The sequence below is a fragment of the Podarcis melisellensis genome (genome assembly GCF_964234715.1).
Source record: "Podarcis melisellensis genome assembly, chromosome: 1".
Lineage (NCBI taxonomy): Eukaryota > Metazoa > Chordata > Lepidosauria > Squamata > Lacertidae > Podarcis > Podarcis melisellensis.
Genome location: NC_138528.1, coordinates 27,186,733 through 27,199,833, shown reverse-complemented (window position 1 = coordinate 27,199,833; position 13,101 = coordinate 27,186,733). Strand labels below are relative to the sequence as shown.

Genomic DNA, 13,101 nt, shown 5'->3' with positions numbered 1-13,101 from the left:
ATGTTCCTATTTTCTACTTTCATGTCTTTTTTCATCTCTCTCTGAAAACTATCAGTCTCCAGCGTAAGAAAATCAGTGACATTTGGATCTCATAACGTCTTAAAAGACTTGCAAAGATGTGTGCAAATACTGCTGATTGGATTACCATTTCTTTCTAGTAACAAAATGTTAACAGGGAAAAAATTATAACCACCCAAGCATCTTGATGCCACTGTGAGAATGAGACAGCTAAATGATACATTTGGGTGACTCAGAAGGGAGAAATAAAATTAAAACATCCAAAAATGCTAGCACACAAATCTACTCATTGTTCTTGGCACCATCTCATCCTCAATGGATTTTATTTTCCCCCCAGTATTTTTTTCAATACTGTATTGATATGCATAGTTGCAAAATGAACTGTGATTCTTCTGGGAGTTCAAATGATAGTGGGTGTGACTGTTTCCAATTCCAAAATGCTTTTCATGTTTCTGAGTTACACTCCCAATTGCTTTTCTTCTTAGCTGAGCATAAACACTGCCTCTCTAGATGAGAATTATAACTTTTCCATTGTTGTTTTGATGGATGGCGATACATGAATTCCTTAAATTAGAGGTGGGGAACGTTTGGCCCTCCAAATGTTGTTTGACTTGAACTCCCATCAGCCCCAGCCAGTGTAGTCAATGGTTAAGGATGATGGGAGCTGGAATCCAATAGCAGCAGAAGACTTATAGGTTCTCCAGGCCTGATAGATTCCCTCGTCAGAATTTGCTCCACATCACTTAATGGAAGTGGTAGGAGTGGGAAAACATGAATACAGGCATCCTCCCAGTTATGTGGGGGTTACGTTCCGGGCCCCCGCGTGCCAAAGTGAAATCACGTAAAGTGCGGAGCACTCTCTAAACGCTATTTCCGCTGCTCCCTCTTTAATGCATACCAAAAGGACTGTATACAAAGATATCTGCAACTAGGATTGAAGCTTTGGGGCTGGCAGGAGGATGGAGGGCATGTGGAAAAGCGGGGGCTGAACCACCCCACACATCAGTTGTTAGGTGGGGAGGCTGAGCAGCCTAAACAAGCCCCACTGAACCTCTGGAAGATAAAAGACTGTTTATGTATGCAACAGCTGAGGGGAAAATTATCTTAGCCCCAAAATGGAAACAACAAGAAGTACCAACGAAAGAAGAGTAGCAGATGAAGATGATGGACTTTGCAGAACTGGCAAAGCTGACAGGAAAAATCTGAAACCAGCAAGATCAAGAACTCCAAAAAGACTGGAGTAAATTTATACGATATCTGAAAGATTACTGTAAGCAATTAACATCAATAGCAGAGTTGTCTGAAGATTTGTAATGAGAAATTCTCTACCTTTCTATTTTTATTTAAATCCTGAGTTACTTTGTAATGTGTGTAATTAGAATTGGAAAACGTACAAAATGCAATGATATAAAGGTTAGTTTTGAAAGCCATGAGGCGAGGGGGAAGGAGGTCGACAGGCTCTAAAGAGCCAGGGACGTACACGGTCAGACATGAGTTGATGATGATAATGATAATAATAATAATAATAATAATAATAATAATAATAATAATAATAATAATAATAATAATAGTAATTTATTTGTACCCCGCCCATCTGGCTGGGTTTTCCCAGACACTCTGGGCGGCTTCCATATAAACCAAAAATACACTAATGATCGTGCATAAGTGGGGGAACACCTGTATATTGATGTCACACCTACCACAATATAAATTATTCTAGTCTTTAGGCAAGGGGAGGGAGAAAGTAAGATTCAGTAGCCAGTTTCTGAAGCAACTGCATGTTTACTGTCACAGTGTATATGGTCCTAAAAATCCCCATTGAATGTACATACGGTAGCAAACTCAAGTTTACTGCTCTAGTATGGGAGAAAATCCTGACAGTCCTGGTTTGTGACCAAACCTGTGTTTTCTTATCAGCTCTAGTTTGTCTCATCCCCCCCTCCTAAATATGAAACCTTTCCAGGAATGGGAAATACTTGATGCATGGTGTCTGGGGCAGCTGCTACACATTTACCATAACATCTATTTTGGCCATTTACCAAGTGTATGTGCACATTTGCTTATTCACCTGCGGATGAAATGAATAAGGAAGATGTGTCTTCACTTAAAACCTCTTTGGTGTACATCTGACAAGATGCAATAGAGTGAAGCACCCTTCAGACACATAAAAAATGCACAATCTGTTAAAGAACCCGACTTCACTCTTCTTCAAAACCAGGGAAAAGCAGTATGCTTGTGAAACATATGGTTATGGAAGATAAAAGGGAAAGTGGTGGAATAAGCAGAACTATAAAAGAGTTAGCAATGAGAAAAGTAACAAGATCCCATGGGGACATTCCTGTTGAATGTGTATGCAAATACAGAAAGCGCAACACTGAGAATATGAGAAGCCATATCTATATTTTAAAAGCGTGCAGAAAAACAGGGCAAAATGGTGGTGTTAATAGATTGTGCTGGGTAATCGGGCATTTAGATAACAATAACCCTAGCTTTGTTTCAGTTCTAAGAACTGACTGTACTAAATGCCCGTTTCCCCAAAAGCAAAACAGTAGCTGAAAAATAAATTCTGGGGCTCCCTTCTTCACCCTATATATAGCTGATCACAACTCATTTTAATTAGCACGAAGCTTGCTTTCGGGGTGGGGGCAGGGGGAATTAACTTGCTTTGGAGAACGGATATCATTCACAGATAAATTTCATCATTAGACAGCATTAGGAATCATAAAGAGATTTCAGGCCATCTCCTGACATTTACCATATTTACATATATATGTGTGTGTTTTCTGCATATCCTTTCGGTTAAATGAGATAAACAACTCTTTGTGTGTCATTCAAGTGGGAGGAGAACTTCTTAAAGTAAGGAAAAGTGATAAGCATGTTCTGAACTCAAAAGGAACAAACTTCTGAAAATGCCGTCCTCTACTCTCATCTAATATCTGCCTCAATCCAGGTCACAGTATGCCTCCAACATTGCAGCTGGAAAAGTAGCTATTTCACTTCTTGTCTATTTTATAAAACCCCATGTTGCCCAAGTATTTTAATATTCTGAGACACAGCTCTTTGCAAAGCAGTAATTGCAACTTGCTAAGAGATCACAAAGCAAAAATGAAAAAATTGCATTATCAACTTGAATGTTCTCCAACAGCAGAGCCACCCAACTTCAAGTGACAGCTGAAGTGCTGGACCAGCATCTAGTGTCAGTTTGGGGCAGAAAGAGGCCCAAAAATCTTAAAATGAATCCCAGCAAGACAGAGGTTCTGTGGATCTGCAGTTCCCACATCTGGGAATTGACACCGTGTTCTTGATTGTGTAGTGCCTCCCATAAAACCCAGGTTCACAACTTGGGGGTGAGTCTTGATCCTAAATTATCGCTGAAGACTCAGATGTCTTCAGTGTTGAAGCACAGCAATGGCCAGCACCAGCTCATCCATCAGCTATTCCTGGACCAGGACAGCTTGGCTTCAGTTACCCATGAACTAATAGCCTCCAACATAGATTACTGCAATGCACTCTACATGGGCCCGCCCTTGAAAATGAGCTGGAAACAGCAGCTGGTACAGAATGCCACTTTTTAAATAATGGGAGGATCAAATTACCCTAATCCTCAAATCTCTGCAGTGGTGGTCAGTGAATTTCTGAGCCCCAAACAACTTAGGACCAAAGTACTAGGCAGAACTCCGTCTCAAGGAGCTCCCTATTAAGACCTGCTAGGAATGCCCTGTTTGTTGACACAAGCTTCTGCTAGGTGGGCGACAGCATGAGGAAAAGCATTTTTGGAGATGGTCCCCTCCCTAATGAATATTTGGTTGGCCTCATTTAGGAACAAACTAAAAAACCTTTTGTTCAACTAACCTTCTTACTGACACTGCTACCTTTTGTTTGTTGTTAAAGTTTTGTAAGTTTTTAAATTGTTGTTGTGCTATATGAGCAGCTGCTCTGTGCCGCCACAGGGAGGAAGGGGAGGATATAAGTATGAGGAAATAAATAAATATTACCATGAACCCAGTTCAGCCCTTCCTATCCATAACATGCAGTTCAACAATATCTTGTGCTCTAACATCACTGCATTGTTGATTTCCCCACCCTTGCTCCACATCACTGGCTGATGCTGTCAAAGTGTGTGTTTGTTTGCATGTGTGTTTGGAGGAAATGTGCAGAGTAACGGGCATCAGAACATGAAAGAAATTGTGCTATATGTCATGGACGGTAAGGGAGGAAGTTGACATGGGGCTGCCATTTTCAGCTTCATGTTCCTGGTAACTTGTATCTCTGGACTGCAGAACTGGAATGTTTACTGCCTGTTAGATAAATCAGGGTTGAACTGACCTGGGAAATTAAGAAGGATTTTGTTTTTAATGAATACGGCCTGTCAAGCTCACCTTTCCTCTCTTGGTAAACTTCATCCAGGAGCTGCTCCCGCTTTTCTAATTGGCCTAGGAGGTTTTGGTGCTCAGACTCTTTGCTCAAGGTCAAATGTTTCAACTGCTCTCGGTTCTGCAGCAGCTGACGCCGAAGTTTCTTTTCCTTGGTCTCTCTCTCCTTCACTTCTCCACACAACCACTGAAGTTTTGTCTAGAAGAAAATGTATTTGCATAATACTTAACAAGAAAGGGCCTTTAATGCAGTCTTCCTCAACTGCACTTCTACGGCAAAGCTTTGCCAAACTCAAAATGCAATAGGCTAAAAGAAGCTTTTCCAGTTTAAAGTCCTGCCAGCCCCGTCAGGGGTTCTTTAGTTGTGATTCCTCTGTTGCAACTGGTCCCTTCCAACTTTACAATTCTGATTCCCGCCCCATCATTTTTCTCTCACCCCTCCCCTCCCGCTTCATTAAAATTTTCATCAGTTTTGGTTCATGTCTTCTCAAGTGAGATGTATTCATTGGCCGGGTGGGATTCACAGCCCTTCTGCAGGTTTGCCAGGGCAGTTTACAAATCCCAATACAGGCTTTATCCAAGTTTGGCAAATTCTATTTCCTGTCAAGTCCTGAGGCTAAGGACAGATTTCAAAAAGTAATAAAATGGCTGAAAGCTGACAGATACCATAATCCATCAAGATGAATCTGTACACAGATTCAGCTTTCTTGATTCTTTCCTGCATGTAGAAGTATGCTGTAAATGGATACATCCTGCATTTGACGATGCTCTTGGCACTACTGCATCAAAAGGTGATCACTATATTCAGCTCTGACCAAACCAATTACTGAAAATTCCAGTACAGTGGTACCTTGGACGCTTCAGGTTACAGATGCTTCAGGTTACAGACTATGCTAACCCAGAAATAGTACCTCGGGTTACAAACTTTGCTTCAGGATGAGAACAGAAATTGCACGGCAGCAGCGGTAGGCCCCATTAGCTAAAATGGTACCTCAGGTTAAGAACAGTTTCAGGTTAAGAACGGACCTCCAGAACAAATTAAGTTCTTAACCCGAGGTACCACTGTACAAACTAACATGATCTGCACCTTCCAGACATATGTGGACTGGAATGTAATTAGTCTTTGAACTTCTCTGATTTTTATTATTCAGTTATCAGCTCAAAATGTGTATTTCATGATAAAATACATTTAGAAGAAAATATGCTATTTGATTCTATTTATGTTGCACACAAGTTTCATATTCATAAGTCCTTTTGTCCCGTTTCTCCACTAATGCACAGGTTTTTTAAAACTAAAAAAACCCTGCACAATAATTCTAATTTCTATTTCTATTTAAACAATTACGCAATGGTTTAAAACAAACTGTGGCTTATTGTGGCATGTGAACAAGGACCGCTATGCTATACTGAGCATAAAGAATTAACAATATACAGTGGTACCTCAGGTTAAGTACTTAATTCGTTCCAGAGGTCCGTTCTTAACCTGAAACTGTTCTTCACCTGAAGCACCACTTTAGCTAATGGGGCCTCCCGCTGCCGCCATGCCGCCGGAGCACGATTTCTGTTCTCATCCTGAAGCAAAGTTCTTAACCTGAAGCACTATTTCTGGGTTAGCGGAGTCTGTAACCTGAAGCGTATGTAACCTGAAGCGTATGTAACGTGAGGTACCACTGAACTGATAAATGTTTCCTGGGTGGATATTTATGCAAGTAGATCACTAATGGCACAAATACAGATGGTACAGATCATAATTCCATGAAAATTACCCCAAATCCTTAATTTCTTCAGTCTGTATATGAGAGTAAATACCTCAGTAAGGGCTAGCACTTGTTTGCCATGCCATTTCATTCACCTTCCATTTGTCATTTACGTACTCCCGATATTAAAATGCCGTGAGCATGTCAAAGTCCAGGATCTAAAGAACACTTTGAAGAAGTGCTTCCTCAAATTCACTGGTTTTGCTCAACCCCCATTCCCAACCAGATGCAGCTCCCCATGCTTAATGGGAGGTAGCACCCCAATTTCCTTGAGATTTAGGAGCAGTTTCTAAGAGGCTACAGGGAGCTGCTTCAGTAAAGGGGGGCTCAGAAGCTTTACTGTGCATGTGGGGCTCACACCACAGCAGTCAATGCCTTTGAGCTCTTTAGAGTGTTCATCTGTAAATGCAAGGAACTCAGGCGATGAAAGAGCAAGTGAGTCAAGCCATATTTCTTGCAAACCAATTATTAAGGCTGTTTGGTTTTGGGGTGCAAACGGTATTTCCAAAGGCCCCTTCATTTCAAGACTCACCTACTAATAACTAAAAAGAATTCAAAAGGCAGATTTATGAATCAATTACTACATGTCCTCTGAAAGGTCTTCTTGATGCTTGCGCCTAGGGTTTCAGCATCAACAATCTGAATAGGGACTCGGTTTCCTCTACAGCCATTGTCCTCCAATTCAAACTCTTATCTCCAGTATTTATGGCAATATTCAATCCTGGCCCATGTGCATTACAAACTAGCCCATCAATAACTTCAGGCAATCTTGCTAGCAAACAAATGCAATTTCGCCCAAGTCAGACGGTCAACTTTCCTCCCCTCACTGTGACCCTAATATACTACAGGGATAGGTCTTGTCTCATGAAGCAGCAAAAAAAGTCTTTCAGCTCGTGCGAAAGTTAAGACGATTAAAAGATACATGATAAAAGTTGCTTCTGAAGTTACCAAAGGGAAAAGCAATAGCAGAAGCTACCAGTCATTGGTTTGGTCTTTAAAGCCAATACAACACCTAAACACATTAGGGATTAGGAAATGTAGCTAAATCATAGGCTAATTGTTAAAAACAGTATTTACCTTTGTTTCTGCCAGCCATCGATGAGGGTCATTCTGTACCCCAGGTGTAAGTGATATTGCCTAAATCATATTTGAAAATGAACAAAATGAACAAACACTTGTACATTAATACACAAGGCTAGGTAAAAATGCCAATTAAAATACCAATTTTAGTCTAAATATTTCTTCAAGAGGTCTGAGCAACTTATTTCTGTAGCATGCCTAATTGTTGGGTATAGTAGGAAATCTCCCAGAAAGAGAGACTTTTTTTGCAACCTGAGGAAAGGCAGGGGGGGGGAGAGAGAGAGATTATTTATTTATTTTACACAAAAACTGTAACAACAGAAACCTCGATTTAACCGCTTGTAACAATATAATTATTTTTATTGCTTGTCTGTGCATGTCTTTGTAGCAATTTGTTATTGTCATTGTGATGGTGGTGATACCATCTTGTTGTTGTTGATTAGATTTGTCACTTTTGTTCCCCTGATGAATAATATTTCAAATTATGTAAAAAAATAGAATAGAAAGGGCAGCTTTTAAACTACCTCTGAAAGGGTTAAGAAAAAGTTAATCACATGCTGCTATAAATAGGTTTTTATGAGGTTTCCCTGACATGCTTCAGAAAGGGAGGGATTGTACCCAGTGCATGTGTAATAAGAATAAAAAAAACTTGTATACTTTTGGTTTGTGTGCATGCTTATTTTGGTTTTTTAATAGTCATTAAATATAAAATTTGATGATTTGCGCTCAAGTAAGTTCCACTCAAACGCAGGTGGCGCTGTGGGTTAAACCACAGAGCCTAGGACTTGCCAATCAGGAGGTCGGCGGTTCGCATCCCTGCAACGGGATGAGTTCCCGTTGCTTGGTCCCAGCTCCTGCCAACCTAGCAGTTCAAAAGCACGTCAAAGTTCAAGTAGATAAATAGGTACCGCTCCAGCAGCAAGGTAAATGGCGTTTCCGTGCGCTGCTCTGGTTCGCCAAAAGCGGCTTAGTCATGCTGGCCTCATGACCCGGAATCTGTACGCCAGCTCCCTCGGCCAATAAAGCGAGATGAGTGCCGCAACCCCAGAGTCGGTCACGACTGGACCTAATGGTCAGGGGTCCCTTTACCTTTAAGTTCCATTCAAAGTAGCCCACTGAAATTATTGAACCTATTTTTCACATCAATTAATTTAAATGGGTCTAGTCTGAAGTATGACTAGCATCCACTTCATGATCCACTAAAGCAGCATGGCTACATTATGTGTGTCTAGCGCTGGTAGGCATCATCTTTCTTAAGAGCACAAACTGCTTGACACAAAAAGGAAATCACACACAGCACAAATGGGCTAGGGCTATTGGACCCTGTTTCAATATACAAATATAATTTAGAAAGGAAAACAGTGAGGTGACTAATGTAAGAGCAGCAAACTATGTTTTTCTATGTGCATTTGGTCCCACCTTATTCTTTTGAAACATTTTGTGTTCTGAATTGCTGTAAAATGCCCTGGGACCTTGGAGAAACAATAGCAATAATAACAGCCACAGTCTGTCAGAGAGGTTATGCAACACTGGTCAGCAGCAAGAGGCTGCCATTTGTTACAGGGACCCACTACTAACCTAAAACGTGCACTTCTCTTAATGGCACGGCTTACACACACAGCAGATAAGATAGTAAAGCTGTTCCAGGGCTGCATTGGTTTATAGTATAGATGGGAAGATCACATGAGCAAATGCTCAACTACACATTAAGCTTCCTGTATACAGAAAATTAGATGTCAGGAAGAATTCTTGTCAGCCTAAGCTTTTCTTTGATGTACCAGCTTTATATGTAATTCAAACCATGCAATCCTTGACCTGCAGTCTTAAATTTTACTACCTCCTCTACCGTTTGCATGAGCTAGGCTGAATAAAGCAGATGGTATCGGCCAACAAATGAATTATTGAGACATATTTCTAAAATAGCAATTGCATTTTTTTTAAGGCAGAAGATTATCAAGTGCAACTCCTAATCTTCTGTTTCATAAAACATCTACATCAAGAGTAAGTTTAACAATCAGCCATGAATAAAATGTTATGTCCATGTAATTAACAAGATTAAAATCTAAAACTCATAGTTACTGTGAATTTCTCCACTGAATCCCTTGCGAGGACTTCACAAGCTGCATCAATTTCACTTCCTATCATAGAGAGGATGGATTCCTGTTCATTTTGCAGGCTTCTCAGTTGATCATGAAGATGTAATCTGTCTTCTTCTATCCTTCTTAAGTGATCATCTTCTCCCAATGTCCTTTTATTCTAAAGCAAAAAATAACATCATATGAACTAAAAGTTCTTCTGTCAGATAATATCTGAACTTCCAAAACAGTGAGAAACCATAGCGCACAAGCACATCTATGCTTCTGGGGAGGGGGGAGGGAAATCAGTGCTGTGCACTTGTCATAAGGTGCAACTGAACATGATGCGCCAAAAATAGCCTACAATTGATGGGATGTGTCCTTTTGCTAGAATTGCATTTGGTAGTGAAAAACTTGACCAAGAAGGGGTGAGAGAGAAAAGTGCAGGAGAGAATAATTTGTAAGTTGCCACATTAGCAAGTCAAAGTCAAACGTTCAGCAGAGTTGCTCTGTCCACACTACAGTCAAACCCCAAGGAGCTGTCAGATTGATTTCATTTAAAACTGCATGCCAAAAGAACAGTTCAAGCATCCAAACTCCTTCTGCAGCTTTCCTGACTGCAGGTCAGAGACACGTAGAAACAGAAGTAGGAATAACTTGTGAGATGATCCCCATTGGAAAATACGTACAACTTTCCTTGTATGCATGGATCTGAGAAAATGGTATTTCAAAATGAAAAGCAAGCCTTATGCCCATATACTACATTGGATTTTCAACACTTATTGACACTCCCCCCCCCCCCAGCATTTTAGAATTTGAGATCAGACCCCACTGCATCCCTAGATCACGGAGACAATGGGATCTGATCTGGTTCAGACTGGCCCTAATCAAGTCAGCCTGTTTCCTAAATTGTTTAGTAAATAGCTTGGCGTAAGCAAAACAAAGTCAACTCAAGTCTGGGGGATCTCTCCCATCATTAACAGAGGCTAAAAGTTAAGACCTATAAACTAAACAGAAGATACCTGGAGGCATTGAGAGATGGATGAGACTTAGACACATTGATTCAGATTTCAACATTTTTGCCCAGGCTTTGGGGGAATAGGAAGGTGAACTGGGCATCTGTATTTCTATTACTGCTATTGCATTTATTTCTCACTGAATTTGTTAATCTCCTCCCTGCAGTTTTAATCTTACTGTTTAATTTTTTGTTTGACTCTGTATATTTCTTCCCTTGGACCTTTGGTCGAAAAGGGCAGATTATAAATACTACTAGTAAGGTAAGGTAAAAAGGTGAAGGACCCCCTGGACAGTTAAGTCCAGTCAAAGGCAACTATGGGGTGTGGCGCTCATCTCACTTCAGGCCAAGGGAGCCGGCCTTTGTCCACAGACAGCTTTCCGGGTCATGTGGCCAGCATGACTAAGCCACTACTGGCGCATGGAGAACCGTGACGAGTGCCAGAGCACGTAGAAATGCCGTTTACCTTCCCGCCACAGCGGTACCTATTTATCTATGGAAGACTGTGACGAGTGCCAGAGCACACAGAAATGCTGTTTACCTTCCCATCACAGCGGTACCTATTTATCTACATGCACTAGTACACTGGTACACTGGTTGACAGAAGATGGGACAGAACGGGAGCTCACCCCATCACACCCCATTCAAACTGCTGACCTTCTGACTAGTAGTAGAAGTAATAATAATAATAACAACACAACAACATCTGGGTCACTGAAAATGGATGAAAACATGAAAACAAGGGTTTCACTGCCATCAACACATTCTCTGCTAAAGGCCTTAATCCATTATTTGTGGGCAACTACAGCCAAACAGATTCCTAGAACCCTATAATTTTAGGCCAAGTATGCTACCGGCAAACACCGGCCTAGTTAATTAAAGACCCCACACTCACCAACATACATACACAACAAAGGCAGAGGGCTGTATTCCTCCAGGAGGTCAGGACCTTTCCACTTCAACCACTGTACAGTATTTATTATGTTAGTGGATCAGAGTTAAGCTGGCATTTGAGTGCTAAGGAAAGTTGAGCCAAAGTGGAAAACACAACATCGGGGAATAAATGAGTTGGAAAAGAGCCAGCATCACTTAGGCAGCCTCAGTCAGAAGCAGTAGCACGCAGGGAGAACAGGATGGGAGCCTTTATTGTAGCAGCTTGGTTTGCCTTTATTTCTTTCAGAGTTGGCAAGGAGAGTCGCAGTTGTTGGTCTTCTTTGTAAATTCTTCCATCTAGCAAATAAGCAGAACCTAGACAGCAAATCCTGCCTAACATCTGAAGATTTATCCAAAAGCAAAATGATTTAATTTTACACTTCATTGCTGAGGTTTGCTCTCAACTGACATCTTTCATCTGAGATGACAACTGCCCGAACCACACGATGGCTTAGTTTAAAGCGTCAGCAAAATATTCACAAAGCAAGCCTATCCCTGAAATATAGAACTGCAGGAGCAGCACCAGTGCAAGGGGGAATAAGCAGGGCCATTTGGGACATGATGGGGGAAGGAATGGAGCTCATTCAGAATCCTATCCTTTAGTCTGTCTTCAGTGCCATTTTCTGCACCTGCATAATAAATTTTGCCTACAAAAGTGGGGGGAACCAAATTATTGGCTCAAAGCTCTGCCCTCAAAAGTTACACAGGACGACACAATTCCAAGTAATTTTAGCAGTCAGTCACAGCACATTATCAGCAACATATAAGCCTCAGCTAAGAACACGGACAACACCACCCTGCGGCCATATCCGCAGAACCAGGAATATATGATCAGGGACAGTGATAGGGAACCTTGAAGAAAAGAAGCATTTTGCACAAACAATTAATAGCCAAGGTCAACAATGAAGGAGAAACAAAGAGAAAGAAAACAAGGCATTCGGGGCCACCCACTGGCACAGCAAGGATCCTCCTCTCTTTGAATTTTTCCACCTTAGTTGGTCATTAGAAGAACTTGTAACTAAGAATTTGTACCAGAGTTTGCTTATTTCTGACTCCCTCCTAAATGGGTTTCTCTTTTACATTGCCTTTTTAGATTGTAGGCCTGAGAGCAGAGGCGGTAGTGATTTCTAATCCACCCCGGGAACCTTTTTTGGCTGTAGAAAAGGGCAAAAGGATCTGTCAGTGAACCAAGAAGACTGGCCTGCTGCAAAGCAGGTCCACCCCCACCCCAAGTTCCTAGTAATAATGAATCTAAACAAACCAAGTTGCACAACACTTCGGTTACACATTTTGCTACTTATCTCGGGTTAGTAAGTGTCCCAAAACAAAGCCATGAGTGTGGTGATTGAAGATAAGCACTTAAATCTGTTTCCTTGGATCACTGTTTCATTTGAAAAACATCATGGTCCATTTTTACTCCAGTATTTTCCACTAGTTGGGACATCAACAACAAAGCACCCCATGGCAAACATTAATAGAGTTCTTGGGATATTTTGTTGCCTGAGCACTTTTTTTTCTTTATTTCAAAAAGAAAACTTGGTATGATTATTTCAACCTGCTTTCCTGGTCACTTTTTTTTTTGGGGGGGGGAATAACAGGTTATGTTGGCTGTGAGGGGTGGGGAAGCAAGTACAGGAATCAAGTGATTTCTTGGGATATTTTACATCCCAGACACTTTTAGTTTACAGCAGGAAAACTGTAAATGTTGTGAGGCTAAAATATGGAAAGACAGTTTCCTGTGCAGGTGACAATACCCTGGTAACAACACACACAACGCAACAGGCTATTTTTGACTATGTAATTTCTATTTCAAACACAATTCAACATACAATTCTCGTGAAGTGTAATTC

At 41.0% G+C, this 13,101-nt stretch overlaps 1 protein-coding gene across 6 annotated transcripts in view; it reads right to left on the bottom strand.

Annotated features, from left to right (window-relative positions):
* CEP128 (centrosomal protein 128) overlaps window positions 1-13,101 on the bottom strand; it is a 176,657-nt gene that overhangs the window by 98,952 nt on the left and 64,604 nt on the right. For all 6 annotated transcript variants that reach the window (XM_081909759.1, XM_081909758.1, XM_081909760.1 and 3 more), the window contains 3 exons: window positions 9,308-9,484; window positions 7,226-7,285; window positions 4,398-4,590 (listed from right to left, as the gene is read on the bottom strand). In XM_081909759.1, coding sequence (XP_081765885.1) covers window positions 4,398-4,590; window positions 7,226-7,285; window positions 9,308-9,484 — 430 coding nt within the window. The remainder of the gene's footprint in view (window positions 1-4,397; window positions 4,591-7,225; window positions 7,286-9,307; window positions 9,485-13,101) is intronic.